Source organism: Euphorbia lathyris, chromosome 10 (genome assembly GCF_963576675.1).
Source record: "Euphorbia lathyris chromosome 10, ddEupLath1.1, whole genome shotgun sequence".
In the NCBI taxonomy this organism is placed as follows: Eukaryota; Viridiplantae; Streptophyta; class Magnoliopsida; order Malpighiales; family Euphorbiaceae; genus Euphorbia; species Euphorbia lathyris.
Genome location: NC_088919.1, coordinates 5,645,969 through 5,663,879, shown reverse-complemented (window position 1 = coordinate 5,663,879; position 17,911 = coordinate 5,645,969). Strand labels below are relative to the sequence as shown.

Genomic DNA, 17,911 nt, shown 5'->3' with positions numbered 1-17,911 from the left:
GATTAATTAAGAAATATATTAAAATATAATAAAAAAACCAAAAATTGAATTAAACTATAATTAAAATTAAATATTATATTTACGATACAAAAGAATTACAATATAGGTTAAATAAAAATTGAATTAAACTACAATTAAAATTAAATATTATATCTACGATACAAAAGAATTACAATCTATGTTAAAATGGAAGCAACATCAATATATTATTCTATAAACTATTACAATCAATACTTTTCTAATGTTGCATATGAAGAAATTTTTATCAATTCAATATGTTACATATAAAAAAAAATAAAATTCGTAAGAATTAGTCACAAATTCATCTTGATGATAATTATTTTGGTTGATGGAATTTCATGATCACCAAGTATTTGAATTCAATTATTCATTCTGCTACAATAATCCAATATATCTAATTGAATCAGTTTAAGATGATGATTTCTCCTATTTTCATCTCGTAATATCTCATCAAGACATTCGATCAATTTGTTCTCCATTCTTTCACTATATAGAATATCAGCCATACTCGCAGATATCACTTATTTGACTTCATTAATATTTTCTAATAATTATATATTCTTGAATTTCGTAAGTAAGAAAAACAAACAAAAGAATTGAAAAAAAAATGAAGGGACGAAAAAGATAATTAGGAGAGAACCATCTTCCTCTCGGGTTTTTTTTTTCTTTAAATAAGAGAGAATGTCGAGACATAAGTGTATAAAGAGGAGAGTGAAAATATTTTTTTGCCCATTACTTAAACATTTTATTTTTTCTTAATGAAGTATTAAGTCCATAAATTAATTTTAGTTAAATAGAATTAAATCGCAATTGTAACCACTCAGTACAAAAAAAACGTTTTATAATTAATATGTGAAATTAATTATATTAATTAGAATCATTATGCTCAACATTTGAGAATTTGAAGAGATTCGAATAATAATATTTTTTTAATTAATATTTTTCAATAATTTGTCCTATGATCATATTTCATTTTCATCTGTTAAAAACTCTTGAAATACTAATAATTTTGTACGAACCATAATATAATAGTTAAAAATTATATAAGTCAACGTTGTAAAAGCAATTATCTCAATATCCATAATTAATGTACATTTTTAGGATTTTGAGCATCAAAATTTATTTTTATTTACCTTGATTTTGAATTCGTATCTAGCATAATCCACATTCTTCAAGAATAAATATCTTATCAATCGTATTAGACGCTTACAATCTCATTGTCTAGAAAATTGAGAAAAAAATAACTTCTTGATAATAATAATAATAATAATATAACATAATTTATATTGAAATAAACTTCATTGTAAGTATAATATTCCAATATCTCTTTAATATTTTATTTAATATGTCTCAAACTTCAATGAATAACTATCGTGTGAAACTTTATATCTATTTGTACCAAAATGCATAAAAATAAAAAATACAATCCATATCAATTAGCTAAACTCAAACTAAAAAAATGAGTGGATTTCAACATGTTCCGAATTAGAAAAATTAATCTGACTTCAATTAAAACTAAAAATTGAGTTCATAAAAAGCCGAAAATCTAAATTTTAGTTAGAGTTAACAATCAAAACGATAACACCTAGGAACATATACTAAAAAAGAATGCAAATATACAAAATCTTTATTTTAGTCATTTTGAAAAATAAATAAATAAAAAAGAAAACATGGATAAGGTAGCGAGAGGTATGGAATCTGGATAATGACAGAAATGGAATTTCATCTCTGAAAGATGAAACTATAACAACAATTGTTTAATAAAAATAAAACAACAGCACAATTGAGAAAGCCAAAAATTGAGTTCATATAAAGCCAAAAATCTAAATTTAGTTAAGAGTTAGCAATCGAAACGATAACACCTAGCAACATATACTAAAAAAGAATACAAATTTACAAAATCTTTATTTTGGTCATTTTGAAAAAAAAAAAGACAAATAAAAAAGAAAACATGGATAAGGTAGCGAGAGGTGTGGAACCTGGGTAACGACAGAAATGGAATTTCATCTCTGAAAAATGAAACTATAACAACTATTGTTTAATAAAAAGAAAACAACAACACAATTGAGAACAAAAATAACTACAACATATGAAAAAAAAAATCGAATAATTACCTTGAGAAACATAAGAATTTCTTGTAATTTTTGACACTTTTGTGTTTTCCGGTTTTAGTTGTTCATGCATCTTCTATTTCTGTCGGATTTCTTCAATTGAAGCTATCAGTTTGAAAAAAAAAGACAAATAAAAAAGAAAACATGGATAAGATAGCGAGATGTATATGACCTGGGTAACAACAGAAATGAATCTGAAAGATGAAACTATAACAACTATTGTTTAATAAAAATAAAACAACAACATAATTGAGAACAAAATAGCTACAACATATGAAAAAAATCGAATATTTACCTTCAGAAATATAATACTATCTATCATGACCAATGAATATAATGGTGGAATACTATGTATCATGCTTTATATAGAAGTTTATTTGTGACTTTTGGATTTCCTTTGCTTTGTGTTTTTTCATCTTCCCGTAACTCTTGCTTTCTTTTATTATTTTAATTAATAGGCTAGTAATTATTTAATATATTATAAATATAAATTTGTTATTTTTAATTAATTAAATATTTTTAATCTGATTTTTTACTACGTTGACAACTCATCAAAAAGACCTCTAAAACACTTCTTCTCATTTCTCCCTGCTTCCGTAATTATATATAGTATAGATATATGAAGTCCTCTGAGAAGTTAATCCCGACACAAACAAGTTAGAATATTCTTATCATTTTTTCAATGATAAAACCCTATATAACCGCAACATTTATCTCTGTTAGCCGATTTAATAAGGACGTTGTTATTTATCGTCTCCAAATTACTAGTTATCACCTTCTATTGGATAATTTTACTTTTTTCATAAATTTTTGTCAAAACTGAAAATTTATATTTTTTGAGAGAATTTTTTGATTTTACCTTCGACGGGCAAAACAACCGCCTGGCCTATGGCCAGGCGGATGTCTTGCCCGCCTATGATAAAAAAAATGACGCCAAAATGCAAAATCAGCCACTTTTTTATGACAAAAAATGTAAAATCATTACAAAAAAATTATGCATGATTTTCATTATTTCTTTGATAAAAAAAACGTAAATTTTAATGTTTCCGACTCGTAATCATCCATTTTCGGGGTTTTCGGGTTCTCACGCATCAATTATTTTCATAATTTCAATTATTGCTATTCGGATTTGTGATTTTGGAGAAAAATATGCATTATTTGAATGATTTCTTTGATAAAAAATGTAAATTTTAATGCTTCCGTCTCGTAATCATCCATTTTTGGGGTTTGACGCATCAATTATTTTCATAATTTCAATTATTGTTGTTTGAGTTTGTGATTTTGGAGAGAGAATTTTCAGTTTTTTATCAAAATTATGAGAAAGACAAAAAAAAAGTCCAAATAGAGACGGTGTTAAATAAAATGGGGGCAATATTTAGCAATCCACTTTAACAAGAGTATTTTTTTTTTTACCCATTCACACATCATTATATATTCCATCTCTAGTAGCATAACAAGCAGCAGTCTGCTCCTATATATTACACATTTGTTCATATAAAGGGGGCGGGGCCCGAACCCCTCCAGTCGTCGGAACCATCATGACTAGGGGTAGTTCTGACTCCTTTATCTCCACAAAATTTAAAGATTAGGGTGTTAAATTGCTGATTTGATTAGATATTTGATAAATTGAGCATTTGATCTAAAACTTTGATCGAGTATTTGATAAATTGGCCTGACCAGGGACGGTTCCGGCCCCTATCTCCAAAAAATATTAATGGTGTGCTGGTTTAACACCCCCAAGATGACCCAAGAAGTGTTAGGCCCTTCCTAAATCAATTTTTTTTTTTGCCTATTAGGCCCCTACTAAATCCAAATTTCTAATTTTTTTTGCCTGTTAGACCCTCTCAAATCTAAATTTTTATTTTTTTTCCCTAAATCCAAATTTTTTTATTGAACACAATTTTTTTACGCATTAAAAATTTTAGATATAACTTAATTTTGAGAAGTTTTACATTGATACTTAAAAAATGGTTCTTCACCACTCAAATTATAACATGTATATGTACAAAAAAAAAAGAAATTAGAACAAATTCGATTTAGTAAAAATAAAAAAGTTTACACATGCACGTACAAAATCTGCCCTCAGCCAACCAATCCTATATTCGCCACATCACCATTCCACATCACACAAGCATTGCTACGCTATTTGGATGCTTTGTAGCATCCGAAATTTTGTTGCCTCCGAAATAAAAAGGGCGACGCTGGATCATATAGAATTGCTAAAATTCAAATGCATTTACGTGTTTGGAGAATGTCAAATATTAATATAAAAGATATTGTTGTGTTTTAACTATAAAGTTAAGTTTTTATTTCAATGGATTCCTTAATAAAATACAAGGTTATGATATGACCATTTAGAATGAATTTTTAGGGATAAATTATGTACGTAATGTATAACATTTATTATGTTTGTACAACTTTTAATTTTACACACAAACTATACTACTTTTTGGTGACTTCCTATCAAAATTTACAGCCAGCAATTGTGACCCGTCAACTCTAGTCAAACGTCACATTGTCGCTTTTCATCTCTTTAAAAGGAAAAAATGGGGTCCGCTTAATATAAAAAGACATTTTTTATCTTGTCTTTTTACAATTTTACTAAGAGGGTGTTTGTTTCAGTTTTTCGGATGAGCATTTAGCGTTTCACTCCAAACCGCATGAAATATAACGTTTGGTTATGTTTATATAACCGCAGCGCTTAGCATTTTCTCTGAAAACTGCAGCGTTTTGGAGTGTTTCATGAAAAGCTCATATTTTGAGTTTTTCATAAATAGTTGTTTGTCGTTATATGTTATTTTATTTTTTTTGGTAGGAACAGGAAAGAAAAAAAACAAAAACAGGAAAAAAAGCCTAGCCCAGGATTAGCCTAGGAAAGCTAACTCACACCACATCATCCAGAAGGAGCGAAGAAAGGAAGTCAAGAGTAGAAGAGTAAGTTGTGACCCCCCACCTCTCTTCATGACCAGCCGCCGCCAGACGATCCGTCACCCTGTTCTGCTCTCTAAATATATGGCTGAACTTGATGGACCCAAAGGAAGAACTGATTCTCTTAATATCTTTAATTAAATTTTGGCTTTTTAAGCAAATAGCTTGATTATCGGAAATCATTTTGATAGCCTCCTGATTATCAGATTCAACAAGCAACTTATCCACCCCCAGTCTTTTAGCAAGAATAAGGCCAGAAAAAATGCCCCAAAGCTCAGCCAAAAAGGACGAACCCAAGCCAACATTTTGAGCAAAACCAGACAGCCAGACACCCCCATCGTCTCTCAAGACTCCACCTGCAGTAATTTTGCCATCCTTAAGGCAAGAGCCATCTGTAGTTATATGTTATTGATAAAATTATCCTTTTTATTTCCACAAAATATGTTTATTCTTTAATAATATTTATATTTCTACAACATACTTACCGGGAAAACAAGGTTTTATTGCGTTCGATAAATTTTTTAATTTTTATATAGATTATTTTTATTAATTTGTGTAACACATTTTTTATTTTATAATAGGATAAGGTGCAAAAATACCCTAACATTTGTAGCTCGGAGCAATCTTACACTTAACGTCTAAAATTATACAATTATACCTTTAATATTGGTAGCCAAAAGCAATTTTATGGGCATTTTTTCACATTTTCCTTTTTATAATTTCATCGTTGATTAATTTAAAACATATCTATTTAAGACATTTTAAATCCGAACAGCAATAGTTCAATAATTTTACCAAACACTAGTAATTAAACCGCTAATAATAAACAGCTAAAAGCTTACTGCAACTGCAAACAGCTAACAGCAACCGCAACAGCTATTAGCTAATAGCTGAACCAAAAAGGCCCTAACTTTCCCTCCTCTCTCTTCATCTTCTCACTTCCTCCCACTCACTTTCTATCATCATCGTAGTTAAGATTGAACATTGGTTCGGTTTGGTTACTAACCCAACCGAACTGTTGGTTAACCGAATTGAAGTTTGATCTATTTTCATAACCGAACTGAACCAAATAAGATTGGTCATCGAATATTATTAACCCGAAAATTTTTGGTTCGGTTCGATTACCGGCCGAATAACCGAAAACTCATAACAATCCAGATAATACAAAATTAACTGGAAGAAGAACAAAGATCCCGGTAATCCCACCTAATGCAATTACTTTGACACTGCATTCAAAAATAAAATCAACAACAAGAGGAACATTCACAACAATTAAGATAATACAAAAATTAAAAGGCTTAATGCATATTTACACCCTTAAATTTGATAAGTTTTGTCTATTGGCACTCTGAACTTTTTAAATAATCTATTACACACTTATAGTTGGCATTAAAAACCTACCATAGACCTATAGTTGGTTTTAAAACCTATCACACACCTAAAGTTGGTTCATTCGGACCTCTTGCACACAAAATCTTGATCTGTTATCTTTGACAGACGAGGTCGTTGTGCATGCTATAGAAAAAAGAAAAGCGTATTAGTTCGTTCTGTATGTCATCTCATACGTCAAAGATAACATATCAACAATTTTGTATGCAGGAGGTCTAAATGAGCCAACTTTAGGTGTGTTATAGGATTTTAATATATAGTTGTGTGATAGGTTTTTAAAGCCAACTATAAGTGTGTGATAGGTTATTTAAAAAGTTCAGAGTGTCAATAGGCAAAACTTGCCAAATTTAAGGATGTATATATGCATTAAGCCAAAATTAAAAGGATGGATGTTGATATTAGTAGAAGGCAAGACGAGCATCCAAGCTGGAGATTGATAATAGTTCTTTGTTAGAGTAAGTATTCTCTCGTAGATATTACGTTGTTGAACTGTTCAAACGCTTTAGATGTAAATTCCTTAATTAAACTTTCGTAATTAATTTCTTCAAGTAAAGTGCTCTTCTTTTTTAGATATTGCATTGTTGTAAGTTATAACGGGTAAAAAAAATAAAGAGGCGGTAACCAAAAAAAATAAAGAGGCCAATATTGTTATAACAGATAGACAAAAAAAAATAAAGAGGTTAAGAAATCATGCTTATAACTTTCAAATAAATGTTACTCCCTCCGTTTCATATTACACGTCTTTTTAGAGAGTTGTATAGAAATTAAGGATATCGAAAAAAAGACATTGTTGTCCCTTATTTATTGATTCCAAAAATTATTTATTATATAATAAGTCCATTATTCTAATTAATTTCTGTAAACCCGTGTTTTATATCAGAAAAAAAGATGATTGAACGTGTACTGATCATATAAAATGTCATGTAATATGGAACAAAAATTAATCCCTAAAAAGACATGTAATATGAAACGGAGGTAGTAACATTTATCCTAAAAAGCGAAAGTGCTAAATAATTTATAATAAGTACATAAATTAAAAGATTTTTTACTTAAATGTGAGTCTTTATTATATAGGAAGTTATTGTTTTGAGTTATTTATATGTTGATTTTCTTATGAATTATTAAAATTTTATTTTAATTAAAAAAAATATGAGGTTTAAAGTACTTGCTTTAATTGCTTTATGGTAAAGCCGGTCGTGGATCGGACCTTACAACAATCTTGTTCGTCTCATGGATTTATCTCGATTTTTTCCCCTTTTTTCACTGTTTTGTTTCGATGAATGGAATTTTCCTTCTATGAATGTGTCATATTTTTCTTTACCTACTGTTGCTGAAATTTGTAATTGACGTTTCACTCACTGTTGATTTTTTCCCAACTATTTCCTTACGTTTTGAAATTCCAAAGTTTGTGAATTTTCACTTCAAACTTTAGGTTGAAGAAATCTTGGTTTTGGAAGTTGGAAGAAATCAGGGTCACCTTGGGTTGAAAAGAGAGAAAGAAGAATAATTGAAGAGAAATAAATATATAAGGAAGAAGAAAGGTAAAAGAGAGAATAGATTAAGGGGGTGTTTGGTTGCTCCTTTTTATGTTCCTTTTTCCTTTTCACTTCAAAAGAGAGAGTTTTAGGTGTTTAGTTAGTGACCTTTTTTTAGAAGTTGAAAAGTGATGACATGACGGTTTGACTATTGTTGGCCTAAGAGCTCACCAAAATGTTGTACAGTTTTATCTGTAAAATTGAAGATTGTATACTAAAATGTGAAACATGGGTAAATTACATACATGGGAAAATAAGGATGAAGGTTGAAGAGAAAGAAATAATTTTTGAAAATGGAGTAGAAAGAAAATAATGATTGAGGTTGAAGAAGATGATATTATAAAGAGTATAAAAGTAATTTTATATTAATTGTGATAATTTTTCTAAATATTGTACACCACATATATAATTTATCCCAAATCTCTAAATTGTAACTGAAATAAAAGATGCACCCTAGAAATCTCGCTCCGCCTAATTCCGGTGTAGATAAGTCTCAATGACCTTCCAATCAAGGAAACAAGAAAGAATGAGATACAAATAGTTCAGAAAAGACAACATATTATGTTCATCATATTTTTGTTATTATTGCTTCATTCTTTTTCATTGACTTACCATTTATTTTCATTTGACTTATTTTCCTGCTCAAACAAACATTGAAAAATTGGAAAAATATTTTCCTGCAGAATATTTTCCCTCAAACAAACAGAGCTTTCATTTTATCAAATTGCTCCTAAGTTGCTTTTTTTTATAATAATATTATTGTTAATATAGGTACCAAGCCAGTTTTAGTCAATTTCTGTAAATTTCATTCACTTCAACCAATTTCATCAAATTCCAATCACTTTCAGCGACTTTCGGTCAATTTCATCAAATTTCAGTCACTTTTGACCATATTCAAGCATTTTCATCCAATTTCAGACACTTATACATAATAAAAGTTTGTATTTTTGTTGGTTTTGGTCGTGTTTCACCCAATTCAGTAACTTAGAGTAATTTAATTTTGGTATTACTATATAGTTAATGTGTGGGCCAGTAGTGCTCACATGAACTGATAGAGATCATGCTATTGATGTGAGCCTTTTGAAAGACCCAGCCCATGAACCAAGACATCTAAGAGTATATTCTCGCAGAAAGAAGAATGTTGAAGGGTAATTGAGGAATGTTATTCTTAGTCAGTTACACCTAGGGATTTGGGGAGTGAGGTGGCAAAGTTAGTTATGCATTTTGTTATTCCTTTGTGGGTATTTAGCTGGGGTTTTGAGAGGGGAGAGATAGACTGTTTTTTATTGTCTTTCTGCATTGTTTGCAGGGCTTTTTGCATTGTTTGCAGGGCTCTACGATATTGTAGAGAGGGAATTCCATTCCTGTGGAGGCTTAGCCTATCTTGTAACCTTTCCTTTTCTCTTTCGGATTAATAAACACTTCTTCCCATTCATTCCACAATCTGATCTGTTATTCTCTGTTATTCTTCTTTCTGTGAGAATATACTCTTAGATGTCTTGGTTCATGGGCTGGGTCTTTCAAAAGGCCCACATCAATAGCATGATCTCTATCATGAATCCTTAATGACCAAATGAATTTGGTCATTCACCATTAGATCTAAACTTATTAAATTTAAGCCTTAGGACGATTTGCATCTCTACCATATGATCCTAATAAACTTGGATCTAAAGGTGAACCAGGGTTCAGATGAGCACTACGGATGTATAGGCAGTGTTCAAGAAAAATGACAGTTTAGTATTTTATAATTTATTATATTTTAAAATACTAAACCGTCCAATCCCCAACTGGAACCCCACTTTTTCTCTTTCTCTCAACATCTCTCTATTGTTCTCTTTTCCAAGCCATCGTCAAGCTCTATGCTTAGATTAAGAAAATGGGAGAAACTGAAAAACCCTATGCCATCTTTCTCCTCCTCAATCACCCGATAACCCTAGTTTCTCTAATTTTGACATCATATTCGAATTAATCTTTAATTTCCTATTAGTTTCTTTAATTTGTTTTCATTTTTTAGAGAAAATACAAAAATAAACTTTGTATTTTGAGTCATTTTCAAACATAGACTGTGTGGTTTAAAAGTTGGTAAACATGTACCTTGAAGTTCATTCCATCAGCAAACACAGTCCAAATTAACTAACGGTGTTAAAAAAAAAAGTCAAGAGTCAAAAGGAAAAGAGTTAATTTTGTCCTTATATTTATTTATTTTTATAAATTAACTATCTTATTATCTAATTATCACAAATAAATCTCAAAATAAAAAATAAAAATCAAATACATCATCTTCTTTAATTCGTTTATCTGTTTCCCTTTCAAAATGATTAAAATGCAGCATTGATGAGAAGTAAATGACTTTGCAGTGAGGTTAAAACCTAGGATCATCTTTCAAGCACTGTTGAGCTGCAATTGTTTATTTTGGATTCAAGTTGTAACAAAATAAGTTTTTTTTTTCTCTTATTGAGGAGGAGAAAGATGAAGTTTAGTTTTACCAGTTTCAGCCATTTTCTTATTCCATGTTGAGACCTTGAAGATGGCTTGGGAGAGAGTACAGTAGAAAGATATGAGAGAAAGAGAAAATGTGAGGTGTCAAAATTGGGTAAGGTTTAATATTTTATATGACCCTTTGATTTTGATTTTTGTTATCACTGTTAGTCTTTTTAGACCCTATTGGTTAATGGAATCAATTTCAAAATACATATTTGTTAACTTTTAAAATACATAGTTTATGTTTGAAAAGCGCTAAAATGACAGGTCCTGTTTGGTAAATAGCGTTTTGGGATAAAAAGAGCGGTTTTGACTAACTTTAGCGGTTTGACCACTGAAACCGCTAATTGGAGTGTTTGGTGGAGAGAGGTTTGGGAGAGAGTTTTGGGATGAAAACGCTAATTTAGAAAAGCTCCTTTTAGGAGCTTTTTCAATTAGCGTTTTGCAATATTAAAATTAATGAACTTCTTTAACCCTACTTTTAGTTTGCAGGTCCTAAAGAAATGCCCTTATTGGTCTTTTGTACAAACCGCTATTATCAATCAGCTAATTTTTACCAAACAGGTCTACACAAACAGCTAGTCAAATCAGCTAATGTAATCAGCTAACAGCTAATGTAATCAGCTAACGGCCCTGTTTGGGAATCAGCTGTTAGCTGATTACATTAGCTGTTAGCTGATTACATTAGCTGTTAGCTGATTACATTAGCTGATTTGACTAGCTGATTTGACTAGCTGTTTATGTAGACCTGTTTGGTAAAAATTAGCTGATTGATAATAGTGGTTTGTGCAAAAAGACGAATAAGGGCATTAATTTTGGCGCAGGAGAAGAGGGAGTCTATCTATTAGGGTTAAAGAAGTCCATTAATTTTAATATTCCAAAACGCTAATTGAAAAAGCTCCTTTTAAGAGCTTTTTCTAAATTAGCGTTTTCATCCCAAAACTCTCTCCCAAACCTCTCTCCACCAAACACTCCAATCAGCGGTTTCAGTGGTTAAACCTCTAAAATTGGTCAAAACTGCTCTTTTTATCCCAAAACGCTCTTTACCAAATAGGGCCAACAGCTAACAGCTAATTCCCAAACAGGGCCAAAGTTTATTTGTGTGGTTTTCCTAAACAAAATACATAACTACACATAAAATATAAAAATATTAATTGTTTTGGGCTGAACTTAGATTTTATGTACAGTCGGAAGCTCAGCCCAATAAATTGGAACCGGACCCAGACTTTGCAAGCCCAGCCCAATAAGCAATTAGAACCTCACCAAGAAGTGCACTCTAAAAATGAGCTTATAACACAAAAAATTGATGAGCTCAAGATAAGAATAAAAATATAAACATACTAACAAATCCAAAAGCATATCAATTTAACAAATTGTAACCTATAAATAAATATATATATATATATATATATATAAATTAAATGTAATTTTCATAAATAAAAATCATGTAATTTAACTTTTTCTTTTAGGTAAATAATTCGTTAGTCCCTTTCTTTTACTTAACACATTGTTTAGTCTTTCTATTTTGAAAAACACATTATAAGATCCCTATATTTTATCAATATTAACTCTTGGATCCTTCTGTCTATTTTTTTTTAGATTTTTAACAGTGTAATATTTGAAATAAACAAACAGACAGAAAACAATATAGTGACATAACCATTTTGTATTTATTATGACTGTTCTAAAAGTTAAAATATGTTCGGTTAAGAATCTAAAAAAACTAGACAAATGGACCAAATAGTTAATATTGATAAAAAAAAACATAAACTTTATAATGAGTTTTTCAAAATAGAAGAACCAAACAGTGTGTTAGGTAAAAAGATAGAGACTGATAAATTATTATATATATATATATTCTTATTTTTTTATTACATTATTTAATTTCTTTATTGCATAAGTTGATTTGGTTTATTATTCCTATGGCATTTAATTATTATTTAACAAAATTACATTAGATATATATTGTCTTTTTTTTTTTTTGGAAATAGATATATATTGTCTTAGTGGTTTTTTCCTAAAGTTTTTAGCCTTTTGGTTAGAGTTAATAGTAAAAATTAGAGGTAAAATTGCTCTTGACTACCAATATTATGGTAAAATTGGACTATTTTAGACGTTAAAGGTAAAATTACTCCTGACTGCAAACGTTACTCGTATTTTTGCACCTTATCCCTTTATTTTATTTAGACAAACGAAAGGATACAAGAGTAATTTTATATATAACCTTACCTTACTTTACCATCAAACCAAATATAATTACATTATTAAATCATCACTTACATTACCTTCTATCCAAACAGAACAAGTTATTTCATAAGGTGTATGTGAAAATTCATGTACATTGCCTTAAGGTAAACCTATGGGAACCAAGAGGTCATTTAATATTTTAACGTGAATTTTGTGAGTCAATTAAAAAGTAGAAAAATTAGAAAGTGTCAGAGTCAATCCATGATGGAAAGTGGAGAAATCATTCAATACATGATCTGAATGTGGTAAACATGACTTAGTGGAAAGAAAGAGTAAATTATTTCAATATCTATAATGTTGATAGTTAAGAGTAATTTTACTCCTAAAGTTTAAAACAGTGTAAAATCTTAACGTTGATAAGTTTGGTCAATTTGAGAGATGTTCATCAAACTGTTTTCTCACTCATAAGTTTTGTCATTTATATAGCATATGTGCGTCATTTAATTGTTCAGGAATAAAAGACTACATACGTGTGTATATATAAGTAAAAAATTAAAAAATTATACTCCATCTGTTTCATATTACATGTCGTTTTAGCGAGTTGTATAGAAATTAAGGATATTAGAGAAAAGACACTGTTGTCACTTATTTATTGATTCCACTATTTATTTATTCTATAATAAGTCCATTATTTTAATTAATTTTTATAAATCCTCGTTTTATAGTAGGAAAAAAAATGACTTAACATGTATTGATCATATAAAATGACATGTATAATGAAACAAAAAAGAGTCTCTAGAAAGACATGTAATATGAAACGGAGGTAGTACTATTTTCTATACGAGTTGAACAAACAACAATTAAAAAACTAAATATTTCGTTGAATTTAAAAATATTAATCTCCACTTCTTTTATTAAATTACAAAAAACCGTAAAAAAAATGAAAACTAATTGATATGCAACTGGTGTAGAATACAAGAGAATATCAGTGTTTTTTTATAGATGTCAGAAATTGACCATAACTTGTCAATCTTAGGAGTAAAAATGCTCCAGTGTGCCAAATTTAAGGATAAAATTTCATCATTTTAAACGTTAAGAGTATTTTTTTTTCTCTATGGTTCGATTATTCCGTGAAAAATATTGGTTATCAATTTTTGTTATTCCGTAAAAATATGACTTAATTTGATAATCGATTATTCCGTAAAAATATCAATTTAACTGAAACCAAACTGAAGTTCAAATATAAATTAAAAAAAAATTATAATTCTGTTTTTTATATTGAGTAAAATAAATAAAGCTATATGTTGATAAAAAATTAAAAAAAAAAAAAGCTATATACCTATCACCAATTGCATTTTAATTTTAAGCTCATTCACTATTTTTACTTATTTTTACTTGTAAGAAACTAACCATTAGCCATAAATCTCTCATATGTAAGAAACATTTTCATAAATAAATATATTTTCTGGCTTTGAAAGTTAGACATTTAAATCATAAATTTATATAATTTGGTTATTCAATTGGTAACCGAACCGAAAAAAATTTGGTTATATAATATTCGGTTGCCAATTAGTTTCGACCCCTAAAATGAAATGCATTTCGTTTCGATTCGATTAACTAACATTTCGATTCTGTGAGTAAGCGAACCAAACCGACGCTTACCTTATCAACAATAGACTGAGTTTGGATTAAGCATTTTTATATAAAGTAAAACGTTCATAAATTAATACCCGATAAATTAATAATCTCTTTAAAATAATAATTTCTTCTGGTCCCGACTTGGACCAGTTCAAAAAATGAGTAATTTCTCAAATACATATGCGGAATATATATAGATATATACATACTTAGGATAATTTAGCAAAAATATGACTCTATAGTACTTTGTTTTTTCTTAGTTGAATTTTATATCTAATTATTCTCCCAGCATTCAAAAATTCTTGTGTACCTTGTTAAATTGTAACAAAAAAAATTGTAAAAAGTGATTGATGCTATAATAGTTTCGGCGTATCCTTGTCAAATTGCAACAATTGTTTTTTATAAAAAGTGGTTCATGTTATAATTGTTTCCTTCCTTATTATTGGTTCCAACGGTACCAAATCATCCTTAACTTCATCGCTCTATAAATTAATAATTAATAATTTATTAATTAATTAATATCTCTATAAATTATTTCACGTTCCAACATTAATATTTTATAAAGGTTTTATTGAGGTTGTTAAACCCGGATCCAATCCAATCCAACCCAATTTACGAAGAAGAAGTCTATTTAAAAATAAAAGTAAAATACATATTCTTTTTTCACCTTTATAATGCAGAATATTCACATAGCCCTGTTTGGTAAAGAGCGTTTTGGGATAAAAATAGCGGTTTTGACCAATTTTAGAGGTTTGACCACTGAAACCGCTAATTGGAGTGTTTGGTGGAGAAAAGTTTGGGAGAGAGTTTTGGAATGAAAACGCTAATTTGGAAAAAGCTCAATATTGAAATTAATGGATTTTTTTAACCCTAATAGATAGACTCACTCTTCTCCTGCGGCAAAATTAATGCCCTTATTCGTTTTTTTTTTTTTTTTTTTTTTTTTGCACAAATCGCTATTATCAATCAGCTAACAGCTCATTCCCAAACAGACCATAATCTTGGAATCTTTCTCCGCTCGGATTCATTCATCATCATGAGGGAAGAAGATGAGGCCACAAAATCTGAGAAAAGCCATGAAAATTGATTGCTTTACCAATGGTCCGATCAGCCAACCGGAAAACACTAGCTTCGTAACCACCGATTTCTCCTCTCACATCTTCATCATACGGATCAGTAAAATACACACAATTCCCAAACTCATCAACAGAATCTGAGAAACAGCATTCATTTCCGATCACAAAAACTCTATCTCCCAAAGATTTCACATCCACCCATGTCCCCCATTCTTCATCCAGCTTATAAACTTTCACATCAACGCTCTTCGCTCTACATTTGGGGAAATTTCTAACACGAAAAGATTCATGAAATCGATTGTATAATTCACCTTCCTGATTATCTTCCCATTTCCTCCTTTCCCCATCAAAATACCTGTCAACAATGTATAAATCTCCGCCAGATTCCACCAGGTTCTTCCGGTCACCGCAGCCGTACAACCGCGGAGAGTATTGAATCATGTTCAATGATGAATCAATCCAGTATACCGTTCCAGTTCTATCAACAACATAGAATTGTCCTTTGTAGAGTATGATATCATCGTAATTGAAATTCAATTCATCTAACAGAGTCCAATTCTCATCCCCAATTTTATAATAACCTAATTTCCCTTCGTGAAAGATAGAAAGGAAACTGTTTTTGTTACAAAATCGAACAACTTTATTAATTCCTAAAACTGGACGGCCGTTTGCGAGTTTAAAGTTACAGCCTCTAGTTAATTCGATTAACCGGAAGTTTAATGAATTCAGCGTTTTTGGATGCGTACCCGGAGATAGCCGTATGTGGCGGTTGGAGAGTGGGATTAGAAGCTGGATTTCGCCGTTAATTGACTGCTCTACCTTGGTCAAGCAGGTGCGATTCGGAGATGTTGTTGAGTAAGACCGAGATTTGTTCTGGACTTCATCGGTGGCGAATTCGAGACGACAGAAAGTGACCGGCGATAAGAAAGCTTCGACGGGGATAGGGCGAGGAAGTTTGAAAAGGATGAGATTGGATTTGTTGAAAGATTGAGGAATAGAGGATCGCCATGAAGTGCAAACAGCTCGGAATCGGAAAACATCGACGGGACGATCGAGGTGTTTCCCGATGATTTGGAGTAGTTCGATGGGAAGGTATGCCCATCGGCGGTCGGCGGCTTCATCAGACATTGGTGTTTGCCGTTGCAGTTGTAGATAAAGTTGCTTGATTTGTGTTGTGTGAGTCAGCAGTGGAAGTTGGAGGATTAGTTTATGAAGTTGAAAGGTTGAACTAAAGTCAAAGTCGTCCTCTTAGTTTGGCAAATGTTATTGATTGGGAGAAGTTATACAATACGCTAGCCATGCCACGTCATAATCTATGGCCAATAAAAATTGGACACATAGAATTTTAATTAAATTTAATAATTAAAAGGTAAAAAATGTAATTAAATCCCTGAATTTTACATGTTTTAAGAATTAAGTCCCTGATCAATTATTTTTTTAAATTGAACCTTTAATCGTTGATTTTATTATGGATTTGGTCTTTATTTAACTTTTCTGTCGAGTTTAGAAGATGAGAAGATTGATGTGGCGATTCTAATGTTGAAAATCACAAAACGGGAGATGAAAAAATCAAGTTTGGAAGAATATATTGGAAATTAATTTCTATAATTTCATTCTAGTTTTTAATTTTTATCTCTCCAATTCAAGAAATTCTTATTTTTATTTGTCCATGTCAACAAGCTGAATCGCCCTAATGATATATGCAGTCCAAACTCGACGAAAATGTTAAATAAAGGTCTAATCCATAATAGAATAAATGATCAATGGTTCAATATGAAAAAATAAATGATGAAGGGTTTAATCCTTAAAAAGCCAAAATTCAGAGGCTTAATTATGCCTTTTGCCTTATTAAAAATAGGGAGAATTACAAAACTAGCACCTTTTAGGGGGTTAGTTTTCTTTTCTAACTCCTTTTGAAAAACTCACCAAAACTAACACATTTCAACAAGTAACTTCCAAGTTTACCCTCATCTTCTTCCTTAACATAACTGTGTCTTTATCTTTCCTCCTCTATCTCTTTCTCACGTTTTCTCTCTCCGACTTGAATACTACAACAATCAATCAAACCCACAGTTTATATAACAAAATTTCTACAATCATATAAGTTTTTCATTGGGTTTTAGTTTTATTGAAAAGATTTAAAGCTTAGTTCATTCATTGTTATGGTGAACGGCGAACGGAAGAGGAGGAAGAAGCGACCATTTTTTTCCGGCAATCTCATCCCAATATATATTGTTTCTCTTCCCTTTTCATGTTTTTCCTGGTCATGCGAATCCAAAAAACAGTGGCATTGTTATCTGAAAATGGATTTGAGTTGGAATATCAGTTTCAGATTTTTTCCCCGACAGTGTCGATATCTGTAGATATTTGTAGATATTTGTAGATATCTGTAGATATCTGTCGATACGTGTAGATATGTGTAGATATGTGTTGTCGATATCTGCAGATATCGACACATATCGACAAATATCTACAACACATATCCACAGATATCGACATATATCGACAGATATCTACAAATATCTACAGATATCGACACTGTCGG

At 30.3% G+C, this 17,911-nt stretch overlaps 1 protein-coding gene across 1 annotated transcript; it reads right to left on the bottom strand.

Moving 5' to 3' along the window:
• Window positions 1-15,204: 15,204 nt before the first annotated feature.
• Window positions 15,205-16,600, bottom strand: LOC136208236 (putative F-box protein At1g65770). The gene has a single exon (XM_065999031.1). The coding sequence runs from the start codon at window positions 16,492-16,494 to the stop codon at window positions 15,325-15,327; it is 1,170 nt and encodes a 389-aa protein (XP_065855103.1). The 5' UTR covers window positions 16,495-16,600; the 3' UTR covers window positions 15,205-15,324.
• Between the last annotated feature and the right edge of the window lie 1,311 nt (window positions 16,601-17,911).